This window comes from Protopterus annectens, chromosome 1.part1 (genome assembly GCF_019279795.1).
Source record: "Protopterus annectens isolate FY-2018-M chromosome 1.part1, PAN1.0, whole genome shotgun sequence".
Classification (NCBI taxonomy): Eukaryota; Metazoa; Chordata; order Ceratodontiformes; family Protopteridae; genus Protopterus; species Protopterus annectens.
The window spans coordinates 944,675,673-944,694,573 of record NC_056726.1 but is presented as its reverse complement, the minus strand read 5'-3'; the positions used below and the strand labels follow the sequence as shown (position 1 = coordinate 944,694,573).

The window sequence follows — 18,901 nt, the reverse complement described above, 5'->3', positions numbered from 1 at the left end:
GGTGGCATCCCAGGCTGCATTCTAAATGTTCTAAAATATGAACTAGCCATTCCATTAGGCACCCTGTTCAACCACAGCCTGCAAACTGGCTTTGTTCCTACTGAATGGAAAACAACAACTGTCATCTCCCTCCACAAGGGTGGGTCTGCAACCGACCCAGGGAATTATAGACCCATAAGTTTAACCAGTGTCATTTGTAAGGCCATGGAATGAGTCGTCATGGACCTCATAAATAAGGATGTAGCTGACTTCCAAACCCTTGACAAAGCTGAACTGGGAAGAATCAAGGGAAGAATCAAGGGAAGGTTCTGTCTAATAAACCTAGTGTATTTCTTTGAAAAGGTGACCAGAGCCATAGATGAATACAAAGCTGTACACACAGCATATCTTGACCTGGCTACGGCCTTTGACACAATCCCCTCATTTGAGCATCATTGATAAGCTTACCCAGTTGAATATCAACCCCTATGTGGTCAGGTGAGTTGCTAACTGTCTCACTGACCGGTTAGACTCTGTCAAGGTAGGAGATGTCTCCTCTTCCAGCAGACCTATCACCAGTGGAGTCCCTCAAGGGTCAGTGCTGGGCCCTCTCCTGTTTGGCATATACTTCTCAGATGTCCAAGCCAATACAAAGGGACTGTGGCTAGCCAAGTTTGCAGACTACTGCAAATTAGGCGCAGTCACTGAATCCCCTAATGATGTTGGCTTACTTCAAAAAGGGCTTACACAGACAAATGACTGGTGTCAAAGTTATGGACTCGAACTGTATGCTAAAAAATGCATCATCATTCCCTTTGGCAAAAATAATGTCCTTGCTGACTACAAGATAAATAATAATCCCCTATGTGCCAGTTCAGTAGTGAGGGACTTGGGGACGCAAGTTGACTTTGATCTCAGCTTTGACCACCATGTGTCTACAGTGGTGAGGAAGGCATTCGATTTTGCTCACCTGGTTAGTAAAGGAATTGCCTTGAGCAAAAGAGGTTATAGCCCCTCTGTACTTGTCCCTCATCAGGCCTGTTATTGAGTATAATGTTCCCTTTTGCATGTACCATTCCGAACACCTGCAGCAGCTTGAGAGACCTCAAGAGATTCTTAACTAAGAAAATTCAAGGTCCTACAGCACATGTCCTATACGGACAAGCTGAAATCACTGTCAGTGTACTCAGTGGCGTATAGACCCCTTAGTGATGAGTTATGCCTGGCTTTCAGGGCCATCTCTGACCCAAACCTGTTGGAAATGCACCACATCCGTAAGTCAAATGGGACTAGTCACTTGCTCCAGACACCTTAATCTAGCTTGCAACATAAATAGGACCTGCTGGAGAGACAGATGCATCTCTCGGAGGTTGCCAGTCCTCTGGAATAGGCTTCCAATTTATGTCAAGCAGAGCACCTGTATGTTCCTGTTTTAAGCGCAGTATTGGTGACTGGATGGGAAATCGTAAATTTCTGCTGGGGATTGCCCCTTCTTCTCTCCTGGACATGGGTAATCTTTGCTAGATAAGTCATGGGGTTAGACATTACATCCTGGGAATAGAAATTACTATCTAGTATCATATCTGGTTAAGCGGCTAGGCTTGAGATGGCCTTGGGGTTGATGGGCTAATAACTACCTATGAACTTATATTTGTTTAAAAATGTTTACAATTTGTTGGAGCTTTTCTCCTTGGGCCTCACCTGAAACCCAATTGGACAAACCCGTTTCACTAAAGCAAGATAAAATGAAATAAAATAAATAAATGGCTAATATAAAAATGACATGAGTGGATGAATAAAAGATAAAAATTAACAATGAAAATATGTGAACAAAAAAAAAAAGAAAGAAAAATGAGTAAATAACAACTGTTGTTGAAAGAGAGTCATTGTTGGATCAGTTTACTTACCTAGTTGGCAAATAAATAAAAGAAAAATTCAAACCTGTTATCTTAAAATATTGCTTAATTTTCCATTTCTTTGTGTAGTTTGTGGTGCAGATGTGTTAAGATGTATATGCAGCAAAGGTATTGTCATTTTGATAGTATAAATGTCTCACTGTCATCCATATTGGTTTCCAAAATCAGATATTAGATAATCTATGTCTAACCTACAAAACATTTTCTGATCCATCCTTCTCTGATGGATGTATTGCACATATGCAAAACAAATCAAAATTACCTGATCTAAGGACCTAAACCTCATTTGCAACATAAGTAGGAAATGTTGGAGTGACTGGTAATATTGTCACAGACTGCCCCTTCTTTGGAACACACTTCCCATCCATGTCCGGTAAGTTCTTCTCTTATCCAGTTCAAGTGTAACTGGGACCAGTAGATTGGGAATCTGAAATTTACCCCTAGCCTGACACTTGTCTCTAGTAGACCAAGGCAGCCTATAAATGTTTGACCACCTATTCCCAAGCCTACATATACCCCTTACAAAAATCATATGATAGCAAAACTGGTCAGATTTAGGAAGCATAGCTAGACTTCAAAAAGGCGCTGTGTGTTGTTAGTCAAATAATCTCCTGTGACCCTATGTATATTTGTCTAGATTAGCAGATTTTACTTCCTGGGAGACAGAATTGCCTGTTAATCTCAATTTATGAAATGTGGCTGAATATTTTGAAGTTTCCCAGTGCCCTGGTCAAATTTCCCAAGTTGGTAGGAGTAGCATCTTGGGACTCTGCTGGAAAAAGGACACTGGCCTAGTGGGTCTATTCAGATTAACAAAGAGCAAGTAATTAAATACATTTATATCCTTTATCTACTTTTAGACTACTGGTTCTGCTTGAATTCAGGGGCTGCACACGTTTGTACTATTACTTCATTACATTATCATTTTGTGTCCTTACTGTGCTTTTTGTAGAGGTTAGTTTTTGCATATTTCTTGACAAGCTCCTCATTTTTTTGTGAATAGCATGTTTTTGTGTCTGAATAGTTTGACACCTTTCCACCACTCTGGCTCAGAATTAATTCAGTAAAAGCACAGGACAGTTTCCAAACTGGGGATCCCTAGGTGGAAAGCCATGTGTTCCACACTTCCCCTACGGAGTCTGACACCTTTTCACCACTCTGGCTCAGAATTAATTCAGTAAAAGCACAGGACAGTTTCCAAACTGGGGATCCCTAGGTGGAAAGCCATGTGTTCCACACTTCCCCTACGGAGTCTGGCAATGGTCAGGATGTTTTCTGAAGTGGTATATCAGGAAATACCTTTGTAATTTAAGTAGCTATGTTTATGTCACAGCAGTGTGTTTTATAACTTTGTTTTTCTGATTTTTTTGTGCTAGTGGAGCCGGGCAAGAAGTGGGAAGATCATGCATAATTCTGGAATTCAAAGGAAGAAAAATAATGGTAATTATTTTATATAGTTTGTGTTACTGTACTTTGATAAATTTGGTGACTTTCCGTTTAGCTGTTTGAGTCAGCTTGATTACATAAAGTTTTGTTTTAAAATATTTTAGGGAGATCCTTGTTTTATTGGCAGGTTACATCTGTCTATTCATGCTGACCAGTCCGATCGATTCTCAGTTAGAGCATCTTCTGTGTGGTGACATGCGTGAACAGGCGTTCCTTCGTTGAAGGTTGTGTGTTGGGCCCGGCAAGCCAGCACGTTAAACTCTACTGCCAATCATTAGCGGACCAGAGTTCCACTGTGGCAACCCCTAACTGGGAAAAGCCGAAAGACACAAACAAACATAGCTGCAGTGTAATTTAATTACTTTCTGTTTGTCATTTGGCATCTAATTTTGGAGAAGCCTTTTCATGTGCATGGGGTCTGTGGGAATGTCTTGTCTTGCTAATTTTCTTTTCTAGCCTTGGGATCCACTGTTGTGGAGATTATATTCTCCCTTTGTCTCTTTATAAAGATGCCTCAGTTTGTAGATATTCCTATGTGTAGTTAGACGTGGGTTCCACGTTCTTTCACTTAGCAAATAAGCAGTAGGACACAAATATTTACAATTTAGGCTAACCCATACAACATTGCATTTGTGATTTTAAGTAAAATACTGACTCCACCTTGTATTAATTTCAGATAGCATTTTGTGTTATATAATCTTTAAGAAACTTTAGCAGAAGTCTATGACTATGTAATACAGACTCGTACCATTACGGTGAAATAGTAGTCTATGGCTTGTTTTAACCTGATACATTTCAAAAACACAAACTCCACTCATTGTTTTTAAAGCAGACAGTTCTGCCTTAACATTTTGTAAGAAAAAGCAGATTGTATTCACCCTGTTTTTTCCCTGATTGTAAAGTGACCATTCTGTCTTGTAGGTGCAGGAAAGGACCAGTGCAAACTCATGAATAACTGCTTTTCTTGTAGAATCAGTTGTACCTGCATTTTATTATTTATATAGACTGGGAGTACCCTTGTAGCATTATTGTCATTTCATCCTGTGTTATCTGCCATCTGTATGGCTACATTGTTCATACATGAAAAGGAAATGGTTACTTCTTACTTTCTGTGTAGTCAGACTTGTATATATGTATGATGAAGATCAGTACCACCCTAAAATTCAATGCCTGAGGCTGGTGCAAGCTTTCCACCTGTGGGGGACAGGGGGTGAGGTTAATAAAATTCAGTCCTTCAGTGTGCCTAGACTTTGCTTTGAGGAGACCTCGATTAGTTGGATGTGCTGCTGTGGTCCTGTAGGGGTTGGTCTTGCGTTTATTGTCTTGAGCAGTACAGTCTCTGGTGTTTGAGACTGTTGGAGAGTACCCTAGTGCTAAAATCCTACAAGAGTTAATTAAGCTAAATAAAACTGAAGGTCAAATCATATAAACCTTATTAAAATAATGGTTAGTCTAGGGTTGACAAAAAAAAAAAACTGGCAGACTCAGGGCTCTTGTGTGCAGTCCATTATTGTAGGCAGATGAGTGCTGCTGTGTACTACAGTGAATGTAACAAATCAGCGTTTTTTTTTTTTGTTTTTTTTTCTGTACAGTAGCAAAGTGGGTGGTAACCCACCTAGAGCCTTCCCTGGGGTTGGTGGCCTACCCTGGGGTTGGTTACAGGGTGGGACTCCATTGTGTTCGATACTTACAACAGTCATTTATTTCAGTTCTTGTAATGTACAGATATTTAGGTTCTGTCTTTCAGAACAGAAGCATCCTTTTCTTTGCCATCTTAATCCTGACAAAAGTAAAAGCATATAAATTAAAAAAGCATACTTGCAAAAATCACACAGTTAAAAATAGAAAATAAAAACAAAAGAGTGGTAATACTGAGAGGTATTGTCTCATAAGTAGTTCTGCGTGCATTCTGTGTGATGTAATTCTCAAAGAGGAGGAAATCTGTGTATGTGGTGGAGTACATATCTGTTCTGCTGGTGCTTTCATTAGTCTTCAGCGGTTCTACTTATTTACTGTTGAGTATGTTAACATCAAGTACAACACTAAAATTATAAGGTTACTGAGGCAAAAAGTGGACATACTATTGTAGACTAAAGAAAATCCTACCAGCATACCAAATTCCGGTAATAATGGCCACACAGGTAAAAAAAACGCACTCTCCAAAGCTAAGAATACAGCATCCATGGGACCAGATGACATCCCTGACTGTGTATTACATGAACTACAAAATGAATTGGCACCTCACCTAAGTGTCATGTTTAATCATAGCCTCACCTCAGGCTTCGTGCCCACTGAGTGGTACACAGCCACCTTGGATCCTGGGAACTACCGCCCCATCAGTCTGAGCCTGATCTACAAGGCCATGGAACGTGTTATCATGGAACTTATAAACAAAGACATTGGCAACCTTCAAACACTGGACCCCACCCAGTTTGGGTTCGTGAAGGGCCGATCTTGTCTCTGGAACCTGATTGACTTCTTTGAATCAGTCTCCAGAGCCGTGGACGAGGGTAAGGCAGCCCACACAGCCTATCTGGACCTGAATCACAGAGATACAATAACTGACGTCCTGTGTCTACCAGGTTAACTTTTAGGAGATTGTTTATACTAGGACACACCAAGATTAGCACGAGTAACATGGACCAACATTATAATGTCAGACCTCTTATTTTTTAAGAAATGAGTGTTCCTGTGAATCATGTTGTTAAGAAAATGAGATTTAAAAAAAATTGTGTGACATCCATTGGGGAGCTACAGTCATTCTGATACCTAAAAGTGCACTAGGCCATTGAAATAAGTGATGGGATCTGTCTTGGTCTTGGTGAATCCAGTAGGAAAGATGCTACAAAAAATGGTACTCTACAAGAACGCTGAATGAGTTTTGACCTACTTGTTCACTCCCATCCTGGGTTTAGAAAAGTTGTAGCTCATAGACATAATTTATGATGACACAGAAAAGGACTGCTTTCTTCTAGAATATTTGAAACAGCAGACCGACGTCTGTTACCAGAAAAATTGCTGAGGTATGACTTCAGTTAAAGAGCTTCTAAATGGTGTGATATCTGTCTGAAAGATCAAACCTTCAAAGTCAGTATGGGGAAACGTGCGCAGATGAAGAGAGAACTACAGCATAGGGTCCCACAAAAGCCAGTTTTAAGTCTTGTCCTCTTCTTTCTTTTGATTAGTGAATTTTCTCTCTCCCATCTGCACTTCAGATTACTCTTTATGCTATGATCCATTAAAAGAAGCCAACAGCACTACTTTAGTTTAGTCTGGTTATCAAATGATGCTTGTTTATTATTTTCAGCTAGTAAACATATTCTGAATCCAAAGCCTGCTTGCCACCAGCCAGAAACAGATAAAAGCAGATTAGTTGTGTACTTAGTTACTTATTCCTTCATTTATTTACATTGTTTGCTGGCTGAGCTGCCCCTGCTGGTTATAGCTAATTTTTAGAGGGGACAGGGGAACAATCAGTATCCCTTCCATATAAGGTCAGTCTCTTTTATCTGTTTCAACAAAAACAGGCTGTTTGAATAGCAAGTGACTTGCAGGCCCTGCAAGGACTTCCCTGTAGATTTACCATGAAAAAAAATCTTCACATGGGTTTCTTTCAGGCTAAATCCACACATTGAACCCTGAATGGGATGTTGATCTCAATTTGTCTTGAATCCTTGGTCAGAATTGTTGAACTGACTAAGAGTCAGCATACCAAGCTGGTAATTAAATTGTCAGTATTAACTAATGCATTCAACTGCCTTTCTACCTTAGTGAGGAAAGTTTTCAAGCACAAGGCAGACGTACGTCAAAGCCAATATCAGTGGTCTCTGGCTGACTAAATTTGCAGATGATTGCAAATTAGGAGCGGTCATTGAATTCCACACTAACACAAAAGTTCTCTAGGAGGGGCTATCACAGACAAACGACTGGTGCCCAAGCCATGGACTAAAACTAAATGCCAAGAAATGCATAATAGTATATTTTAGGAAGTCATCCATCCCTGGAAACTATAATATTGACAACACACCCCTTAGAAGTGACCCAGTAGTCAGGAACTTAGGGACACACAAATAGTAGTCTAGCCTTTGGCCATCTTGTGTCTACAGTAGTGAGGAAATAATTGTGTTGTGCAACTTGTAAACAAAGGTATGGCATCAAGTCCAAGGAAGTCATTTTTCCACTGCATTCGTCATTCATCAGACCTGTCCTTGAGTACAGTGCCCCCTTTGGTATGTACCTAACCAGGCATATCCAATAGAACAACCTCAGAGTTTCCTCACTAAAAGAATACAGGGTGCAAGTAAAATGTCCTGTGCAGACAGCCTCAAGGCCCCATCCCTGTATTCTGTCTCTTACAGGCTTTTGAGGAGAGATGTATGCCTGGCATACAGGGCATTGTCAGGCCCCACTCCGATGAACCTCCTGCATATCCACAAAACAAACAGCACCAGAATTACCTGTTCTAAGGACTTAAACCTTGCCTGTGATATAAATAGGATCTGCTAGAGAGATAGTAATGTATCCCAGAGAGTACCCCATCTATGGGAACAGGCTCCCCATCCACGAGAAGCAGAGTTCCTCCCTAACCCAATTCAAGTGTAACTTGGACAGTTGGATGGGGAAATAGAAATGTCTCTAATGGACATGGGCAACTTGTAAATGCTTCATCTCCCAGGCCTCTGCTTACACTTCTCAAGGGTATCATAACTTGTCAGAGATTTGGGATGCATGGCTAGGCTTAAAAACAAGTGGTCATTAGCCTAGTCAACACCTATGAACTTATGTAAAGGTTTATTCCCCCTGCTGTTATCTAAGATGTTATAACGTTTCCCCCACCCCAGCACAAAACCATTGATTTAAGATAGGTTGAAAGACCTTGACAACCCATCAGCATCCTTCTTAGTCCAGGGATGTAGGTCAGATTTGCTATCAATTATCCCATCTCATTTAATTGACATCATTTTTCAAACCTAAAAACACAAATCCTGGCTAGGTTGCTAGTCAAAACATTGACGTTCCCAAGGTTGCAAAACATTGGAGGCAAGTCACTTGCCAGTGGGGGTAAGCCCCAACACGCTGGTTGTCCCGACTCTGAGAAGAGGGAAAAAGTGAGGAAAATGTGACATACACACACACACACACACACACACACACACACACACACACACACACACACACACACACACACACACCAGTCTTCCCATGTCTGGCCAGTGGTCTGTTAGGTTCACTGTTCTAATTGTCGATCAGCTATCTGATGGCAAACAGCAGAGCTTCCTTAAGGGTCACTGCATGCTACAAAGGTTGGAGGGAAAGTGCCCATTGACACAACTACATATTGCTATCTATTTACTCGGACACTGTAGTGGGATGTGATATAATAGAAGGCTGACTTTACTAAACACACAGTGTGTATTTGCCACAATATCTGTTTTCAACATTACTTAATTTTCTGGTGATGTAGCATATAGGGTGCTTTTTCCTTTGACTATTTTGGGACAACACTGCTTCCAGATCTATTTCTGATGCATCTGTGTTTTCAAGTAATTAACACTGGTTCCGAATGTCATCTTTTTAGTTCAGTAAATGCTGTGTCTGTCTCACGGGACCATTTCATCTTGACAGGAACTTCTCCTTTTGTGAGATGCAAATTAGATACAGATTTTTTTTTTTGTAGTACCACCCACTAGTCCAAGAAAAGCCTTACTTGGGTATTTTTTCAAGGGTGTAGGCCAATTCTTTATGGAATCTTCTAGGTGTGATTGTAACAGCCTCTGCCTACAAGGTATCCCAAATATTTGGCTTCCACCATGCACAGTTTCCTTTTCTTAGCATTCACAGGTGAGCTTTCCTATAGTGAAGTCTGTATCACAGCCTGCACGTTGGGTAAGTGAGACTCCTTGTCCTTTGAATGGATGACCATGTAATTCATGTATGCAACAGCATAGCAGGAGTGAGGTTTTAAATTTTTATTATTTTGTCTCTGAAAGGTGGCTTAATAGACCTTCAGGGGTCAGAATGGTTGTTTTTGTTTAACCGGAGGGAGAAGGCTATATCTGCCAGTATGCTTTTGTCAAGTCTAGTGTTGTCCGATACCTGACTTTTTGTAGGATTGCAACCAACTCCATTATTTTTGGCATGGAATAGCTATCAAACAAATGTGGATACTTATGAAGTGGCACTGATGAGACACTTTTTTTACTATGTGATTTTTTTTGTCACTCTTGCCTTGAGCATCTTTTGAACAACTTCTCTTCCTAACTTGTTTGTTTGATTCTGGAACTCTGAAGGGGCTCAGTCTTATCTGTATATTATGCTTTCTTAGTTGAGTTTTCCCAGGCACATCTAAGAGCACACTCTCTTTTGTTTCTTTATTAGCATTTCTCTTATTTCCTTCTTTTGTACTTTTGACCATCATTCCTCTAACTATGGTCCAGGCATAGGTCACACAATCTCTTCTGTACTAACTTCATCTTATAAGCTCACCAACAAATATCTACTTCTTTTCTTGGCTTCGCTACATTGATGTGGTAGATTATCTCTGTCTTTCTGTTGGTTTTCTACACCTCACAAAAATGGTCTTTTCTACACCATGGTAAACGTGACACTAAATCAATCCAAACACATTGTATTTAAAAGGCACTTCATCAGATCTTACAAAACAGAGAAATCACAACTTTTTTCAATCAAAATTAAACGTATCCCAGCATAAGTGATTAAACCAATAAAAGCCTAAAAAAGTAATCCTTGGTGACGTAAGTCTCTCATTCATAAAAACTCCTTAAAGGAGTGCCAAGAGCCAGTTAGTTCAATGAACTAGTCCATGTGTTTTAAGCACCGGCCTTAAAGAAATATTTTCATTCAGACTTCTGTCAGCTCGTAAGCTGATGATCCAGTGCAGTTCTTTACACTCCATTCTATTTTTAAGATCCCCCCCTGTCAGGCTTTCAGACATGATTTCACGAACAACACTTCATACCCACATTTAGAGCTGTTTCGCTAAAGCACTTGTTAGCCTGTGGTTCCTGATGTCACCTACATGTTTTAAAATCCTTTCTCTTACTGTCTTATTTGTCTTACCCTACATAGTAGGAGTTACAAGCTTGACATCTAGCAAGATAAACCACATTGACACACTTGCAGTCGGCATAAAAATCTAATTCTATTCTATACTTAAAGGCTGAATGCTCAACAAAACTAGTAGTCTGGCTATATTTACAGGCAATTATATAAATGACATCGAAAGGTCTGGTCTGTTCAGAATAATTCTAGGAAGATTGACAGGAATTCCTGTAGCATAATTCTTGTTTCAGTGATTTATTATTTCGAAAAGAAAATTTTGGTTCTGGACCCAGCACCTCTTTAAGTTTCTGATCAGCCATAAGAACAGGTCAGTTCTTCCTAACAACATTACAGACGGTGCCAGTATCACTAGAATATGTAAACAGCATTTGAGGATTCCTTTCCTGACTATAACAAGAAGGGCAAACAGTTGCGACAAAAGTTATTTTAAACTTGAAACTTTTTGCAAGAAATGTGACACGGGGTCTGATGTTTCCACAATCTTGATATGTCTGCCAGTATTGTTTTCAAGAAACCTAGTTCTTTTACACTTAAAATACATCCTTTGGTTGATGTTTTTACCTCGTTGTGTGAGAATGATTTACGGGAGACTTTGAATGAGACCCATAAAACTTCATTTTATAACTTAACCCATGGTGAACGAGAGGCTCTTAGGACTGTGTGAAACCCCCTATGTCGAGATACATCCCGTTGATAAAGGGAATGGGATCGTTCTTATGGACTAACAGCATAATCTATCCAAGATGTTTGAAATGTTAAGAGATGTTACTTCTATGCAGTTGCATAAACATCAGGTGAATCTAATTAGTAAAGCTGATTTTTACATCTGTGATTTGCACATGATTGACCTTACTATATTGGATATGTGTAATTATTTCTCTATTAAGCATTCCGTGATTCCCATCTTATATGGTTTACCTAAGTTGCATAAGAGCATAACGAATCCACCAATGCATCCCATTGTCTGCAGTCGAGGATGGGTCACAGAATCACTCTCAGAATATGTTGAGAAAGGACTTCATCCCATTTTAGATGCTGTTCCCAGTTTTCTTAAGGACACAGATAATTTTCCATCGGATTTGTATTCATGGTCTACCATACTGGAGCACAGAGAGAATTTGATCTTTGTCACTTTAGACATTAACTCTCCATTTACTGTAATACCAAATGATTTGGGTATTGAAAACGTGAGAAAATGTTTAACCACCTGTAGTGATTTTACCACCAGTAAGATTATGCTTATTTGTACACAACTTGAACTCATCTTGGAAAATAATGTTTATTATCTCTAACTCACTGGTGTTGCAATAGGAACAGTACGTGTAAACTCGTATGTGAACGTGGTGTTAGCACAGTGGGAACAGGAAGCTATTTATAATAATAATCCTTTTGTTGAGTACATCGGCTATTATAGACGTTTTGTCAATGACTTCTTTTTAAGTCTGGAGAGGTACAGAGAACATTTTGTCCTGTATTGTGGATTACCTGCATAGTACCACTGATTTCCTCAGGTTTACTTATAAAAGTTCGAGCATGGTCATTGATTTTTTTTTGGATGTGTCTGTTAATACATTTAATTTTATTTATTTATTTATTTTAATTTTTTTTTTAGGTGACTTGGATAGAAGCTTCTAGAAAATCTTGTAAGAAAAACATTCTACTTAAATTTAGTATGCACCCAAGACACATCCCTAGGAATGTAATGAAATGGCAGCTCCTGAGAATCATGGGACTACATAACAGGGATGATCTTGCTGAAGAAGCTCTTTGTGACATGTCTCAAGAGTTTATTGCTAGGGGTTATTTGCCCTCTGAAGTCTCTGTGGTTGCTGCAGAGGTCAAGACTCTGAGATACTGCTGCTAAACCTTTTTTTTGCAGATAGGTTTGAAGCAACTGTTTGCCCTTCTCGTTATAGTTAGCAAAGGAATCCTCAAATGGTGTTTACATATTCTAGTGATATTGGCACTGTGCAATATTGTTAGGAAGAATTGGCCTGTTGTAATGGCTAATCAAAAACGTAGAGGTGCTGAGTCCAGAACCAAAGTTTTCTTTTTGAAATAATAAATCACTGAAATGAGAATTATGCTACAGGAATTCCTGGCAATCTTTCTTGAATTATTCTGAATGTACTGGCACCTTTCCATATCATTTATGTGATGTTTGTAAATATATCATGACTACTAGTTCTGTTAAACATCCAGCCTTTAAGTATAGAATAAAGTTACATTTTTATGCCGATTGCGAGTGTCGATGTAGTTTATCTTGCTAAATGTTAAGCTTTTAAATCCTACTATGTGGGTAAGACAAATAGGACATTAAGAGGATTTTAGAACATGTAGGTGACATCGGGCACAACAGGCTAACAAATGCTTTAGCAAAACACAACTCTGAATGTAGGTCTGAACACTTTGTGGCTCTGAACACTTTTTTTTTAAGTTTGTTCTTGAAATCCTGTCTGAAAGCCTGAGAGGGGGATCTTAAAAATAGAATGGAGTGTAAAGAACTGCACTGGCTCATCAGCTTACAAAGCTAATGGAAGTCCGGGCTTGAATGAAAATATTTCTTTAAGGCCGGTGCTTAAAACGCATGGGCTAGTTCACTGAACTGATTGGCTCTTGGTACTGTTAAGGAGTTTTTATGAATGAGAGACTTGCGTCACTAAGGATGACTTTTTTTAGGCTTTTAATGGTTTATTTGCTTATGCTCTGATTGGTTTATTTTTTCTTTTGCTATGCTAATTGGGTTAATTTTTGTTTAAAAAAAGTTGTGATTTGTCCATTTTCTAAGGTCTGATGAAGCAGCTATTTGCTGTGAAAGCGCTTACCTTTTTTGTTTATTTATTTTATTTTACATTTGTTGACCAGGCTAGTCTAACTGGATATATGTCCATTTTCAGTAGAGGCCCGGGGAAATAAGCTCCGATGAAACAAAATCATATATACAAAATTAATGTAAACAATGCGCATTGCCATTGCAGGTACAGTAGAGAGAATAATCAAAGGTCAGAAGTTCATAACATAGTGCAAAATATGCAGGTATAAGTCATATAATACAAAATGCAGTTTCAATACATAATATACGAAAAAGAAGGCAGTTGATTATATACAATATATTAGTACAAAAGTAGTCACATTAATGAGATACAAGAAGATGCAAGTAATAGTACCTAGAAGGACAAGGTTTGTTGTTCTTAAGAAAAGGATCTTGATTACTGAGAAGAGGAGGGTAGGTTGAACCAAGTAAGAAGAGCTAGTTGATTAGTCAGGTTTGGTACAGGGGCACAACCAGTGTGTTTTGAGGAAAAGTTTCAATTTGATTTTGAAAAGTTATATAAAGGGAAGGGAGTAAAGTTTGCTGGGAAGAAGGTTCCAGGATTTTCCAACAGTGTTAGAGAAGAGAGAGTCCCCAGCCCTGTTTGATTTACTAATATTTACAAGAAGTTTATGTGGCTATCATAATGTCTTCAGATTGTTGTAAGGGATGATGAGGGTAGATAGTATAGGGGTATTTGTAGGTTGGTAAAGGGTTTTATGGACAATGGCCAGTTGGTGGAATTTAAGCTGATTTTGTAATTGAAGCCATCCTAGCTGTTTTAGATTATAACAGTGGTGGGTTCTGAATGGGTTGCCTGTAGCAAATCTGGCTATGTTATTGTAGGAGTTTTCCATTTTATTAAGGTTGTTTTTAGATTAGTATATATGGGTGAGGCAGAGGAGAGTAGAGATTAGATGGGTGTGAGCAATAGTTATTCTAGCTGCAGGAGAGAGGATGGGTTTGATCTTGTAGAGAGAGCCTAGTTTTCTATTAACAGGTTTTATAGTATTGTTGATATGGGTGTCGAAGTTAAGGTTATCTGTTGTGATACCTAGTAGTTTGGTAGTTGGATCTGGGGATACGAGAGTATCATTATTGGATGTGACTGTGAAATCTATAGGGGGGACTTACAAGTAGGAGTAAAAAGGAGGAGCTTAGTTTTTTGGGGGTTCCAAAGGAGACAGCGCTGTGTAAGCCATTGTTCATTGTGATTGAAAGTTTTGATGCCTTTTAAATATGACATTTTTGGATTGGTTTGAAGCATCACGTTTGCTATGGTAGACAAGATCTTTTTTTGTGCAGTGTATTTATTCTGTGGATTTTTTGACCTTCACCTGGTAGCACTACTTTATTTTTCCGGTTTTCTACACTTCCAGTTCACTGCATTTATTCTTTCAATTACCTGAAGTGACCCTTGTCTCTCAGTCAGAAGATTGATCTCGAGTAAACTCATTGCTGCATCTCCTTGACGCATGTCCTGGGCTTTGTACATATGCTCCTTTACTGTATGCATAACCAGCTTTAATTTCTCATGTAAAAGAAAAATAGAGCTGTCGCACTTTTTAAATGTCTTCCTTTCTTGCTAAGTTTCCTTAAGTGTTGATAATTTCTCTTGTGATGCTTGGTGTGCCAAGTGTTCATATCATATGAAGTAGTTGAAGCTTATGGCACCTTTCTGACTGCATGCAGCAAGTAGGATAACAACTGGTCCCAGTTTTTACCATAGTAAGAAGGATAAAAGCTGGTCCTAGTTTATTACCTGATTCAGTAACTTTCCTTAGCATGGATTTCAGTGTTTTATTGAACCTGTATATTAGTACATCAGTCTACACAAGGTAGAGTGACATCTTCAGTTGTTCGACTTGCATTATCATAACAGATGCAGTGCACTTCACATAAAAGGGACTGCTTTGAGATCGGTAAGTATCTCATTCTGGACAGGGCACAGGCATTGGAAATGTAGGATAATATTACTAGTATGTACTTATACCCATTGGAAGATTTTACTTGTGGCTCTGCAGTGCTAGGAGCTGTACATTGAAACGACACCTCTATGGACTCTTAAAAATTCAGCATGGGGTGCAGTTGTCTGGCATTCTGGAAAGAAATCCCAAAACATTTTTCACTATGCTTGATCACTTAAAGTATCACCTCCCATGGGTCATTCAAAAAGTTGTTGTGGTTTACTTCTAAGACTGCTAACTTAGGTTAGCTTTCTTCATCTACTTGAAGTGGAATGTATAGCTTCCTCTCTTAAAAACCCTGCTATTGCAGCTTCTTGTAGGTCCTCCCCCACAAAGGGTAATTCTAGATAAAAATAATCTTCTTCCTTTTCTTTCTTCTCTTCTGTTTTTCTTCTCTTTTCTCAAGCCTTTTGAGAATCCCCGTTTTCTGTAGCTTTCTGTTCTTGTAGGACAGAAGATGGGTTAGAACTTTGCATTTTCTTACATGTCTCGCTTTTAGTATTTAATACCATCTCTTTGCTCTGAGGGTCCATACTTAAGTGTCCATACTTAAGTGCTGTACTGTTTCTCTTCATGCCCTCCCTATTTCTGTAATAATACTTTGTCTCTGTTCTGATTTTTACTTTAGAATTTCTGTATTGACATCTTTTACAGTATTGAGTTTCTGTTACTCTCTCATTCATGTAGGTATTTTTACTTTAGAATTTCTGTATTGACATCTTTTACAGTATTGCGTTTCTGTTACTCTCTCATTCATGTAGGTATTTTTACTTTAGAATTTCTGTATTGACATCTTTTACAGTATTGAGTTTCTGTTGCTCTTTCATTGACGTAGGTATTTGGTAACACAGTGGATCATCTTTACTTTTATAAAACAAAGTTGGATTCTAGTCTCTTGTAGCTTCTTTGCCAGCTTTTTTGATATTGGTGCTGGACTTCTATGTGGGTGTTGCTGTCTTGCTCTGCACTTCCCCTATTTTAGTAAAGAATGGGAATATCAAGTTGTTGCTGTATCTCTTTTAAATGTATTAGCATGGCACTCTAATGTACTTAAAAAGGTAAGGAACAATTTGTAAAAATGAAAATTTAGTGTGGAGCAATTTAATTATTTCAGAGGAATTCCCATGAATAAATATAATATGTAAATAGTATCAGGAACACATAAATTGCTGATGGTAAATCAACAGCTCCATAAGAGGAAGAAAAAAAGAGGCCCTGAGCAGTAGAAAAAGCAGTACTAAAACGTGTATTTAACAAAAATAAGCAAAACTTTAAGGAGCAAGTTTCTTGTGAATTATAATTTGGAATGTAATAGTAGGAATATGATGAGGAAGAGGTACTGGATACTGAGGAGATACTGCATCTTATGTTTGGGAACATGAAAAGAAGAAAACTGTAAAGGAGGATGGTGAAAATTATTTTTCATCTGCCATTCAACACTCCATATGCAGAGGAAAAGTATTGAGACGAAATGAGAGGGTGGATAGTTGTGTGCAATGAAAAATAGTGTTGGGTAGAAGGAAAAGCATCCTATTGTGAGAGGTACTTTTTTCATAAATGGTAAGCATATGTTCAGTCTAGTAAGATTCATTTAGTCGAGTCACATCATATATTTGACAAGTTAATGTGGTGAAGAGTTGTGATTTGCAAATTCTTTTACAGGTGTTAGGATTACTGGTTATTGTCAGTTCAGTGGGTAAAGAGTTTCACTCACTCGTGAAGTAGCAGTTTGGAGCTCTGTCTTCAGTTTGTGTTAGTTTTATGCTAATCTGATGAATCTGAGAACCTTGAGTAATGAATATTACTTTTTTTATGTAGAAGTTTATGTATAAATTCAAGCTGAATGAATTAGATTTTGTTATAAAAATTCAGTCTAGTTAAATTTGAGGGTAAAGCACGTGGTTGCTATTTGTAGGTTGTGAAGCAAATCTGGCTGTTTTGTAATGTGGTTCTCAAGTTTATGCCGGATGGTCTTAAGCTACCATTAGCAGTTAACCTATTTTTTGCATAACTTTCATCAATTCAGCTTTAAGTAAATTGCTCAGTTCTTGCCTTCCCTTAAATCTCACTCCTCTTACAAAGCATTATTCTGCGTGTATGTTCCACAATTTCCATTTTTTCTATGTAATTTGGTCTTACCCTTTTCTAAAGATCCCACTACCAATTCTTTTATCTCTGTTGTAGTATTCAGTGCTTCAAATATAGTTGGTTTACACTTTGATTTCCATTTTGCAGTAATTACTTTTTTGGTAGCCACCAAAATTAAACTTGGGAAGGTCTGACTATGTCTCGGCAGCACAGATCTTGCATCCCAGCACAAGCAAATCATTTCCTTAAATGCACCCACTTGCTCACCCAATATTTCTGACGGAGTACTCTGTAGGGAATTTTTGATGTCTGCCAATTCATTACACTCCAAAAACATAACGTTTCCAATTACCTCTTTTTTCCCCATCCAGCCTCTAACATTTGCCATCTTCTTCTTTTGGCTTTTCCCGGTAAGGGGTCGCCACAGTAGATCACCTGTCCACTCACGATTGGCAGTGGAGTTTTTACGGTGTGGAGTTGCCAGCCCGGCACCCAACCTTCCACAGAAGGCACACACACGCACGCACTCATGCCTAGGGCCAATTTACAGTGTCCAATCCACCTACAGCATGTCTTTGGGATGTGGGAGGAAACTGGAGCACCCGGAGGAAACCCAAGCAATCACAGGGAGGACATGCAGACTCCGCACAGAAGGCACCCCAGCCGAGGATCGAACCGGAGAATCTCTTGCTGTGAGGCGGCAATGCTAACCGCTGCACCACCGCGGCCGCTTAAGTCTAACATTTGCCATCTACTGGAGGAAGAAACATTTGGAGTCTGTGTAGGGTGTAAAAAAAAATACCTATGCAAACACTTCCAAGTAAAAATCTTCTATATTTTGTTGCATACTTGAGAGCCATGCATATGTCCTCCATTTTTTTCCTTGTGACTTGCTTATTCATTCTCTCCGCAGTCTTTTCTAACCTCCTCTGATTCTATAGTTATTGTGCAATATTTTGTATACCCTTCTAATTATCACCCTTTAACAGCAGCTGAGCAGCTGATGTTCTAGATTCATTTAAAAACTCTACCAGAGCAGGCCTTTCACTCAGGATTCCTCTGTCCCTTCTCTTTGCCTGTACTATTTCAGTCCCTGATAGGTAAGGCAGCCTTTAGCCTGCAGTCCAGATGTCTTCTTGGCCTCCCCCTTTTTATTATCTTTCCCTCTGTAGATGTTTGTTCCCAACACTTTGATTCCTTTGCCTGTTTTTCTCCAGTAAATTCCAGCTCCCTCTTGCTTATTCTCTGTACTGCTAATTGCAGTCACCCCCCCCCCCCATTTGGCAAAATCTCTTTTGACTGTTTTTATTTTGGCTTACTTCTTAGAATACTTTCTGCTCTTTGTGAATATAATATTCTCTGTGGATGGTATTCTCCTTATGGATCTGCATCAAAAATTGCACTCCTTTTTGAATTTCCTCCCATTTCATCATCACCCCTTTCCACTTATTATAGCTTTGTGTTTGTGTTGTGTTTCTGAACCCTAACTGTGTAGCTGTAAAATATCCATTCTAATCAGGTAATCCTAGGCCACCTTGTTCTGTTGGAAGGGGCAATTTATCCCACATGACCCTTGCCATCTTCCCTTCCCAGATACATTTCTTCAACTC

The 18,901-nt window shown here is 38.9% G+C and overlaps 1 protein-coding gene across 1 annotated transcript in view; it reads left to right on the top strand.

Moving 5' to 3' along the window:
• Positions 1-18,901, top strand: part of CPSF3 (cleavage and polyadenylation specific factor 3) — a 710,232-nt gene that overhangs the window by 45,339 nt on the left and 645,992 nt on the right. Inside the window, exon 2 of the mRNA XM_044079083.1 lies at positions 3,272-3,335. Coding sequence (XP_043935018.1) covers positions 3,272-3,335 — 64 coding nt within the window. The remainder of the gene's footprint in view (positions 1-3,271; positions 3,336-18,901) is intronic.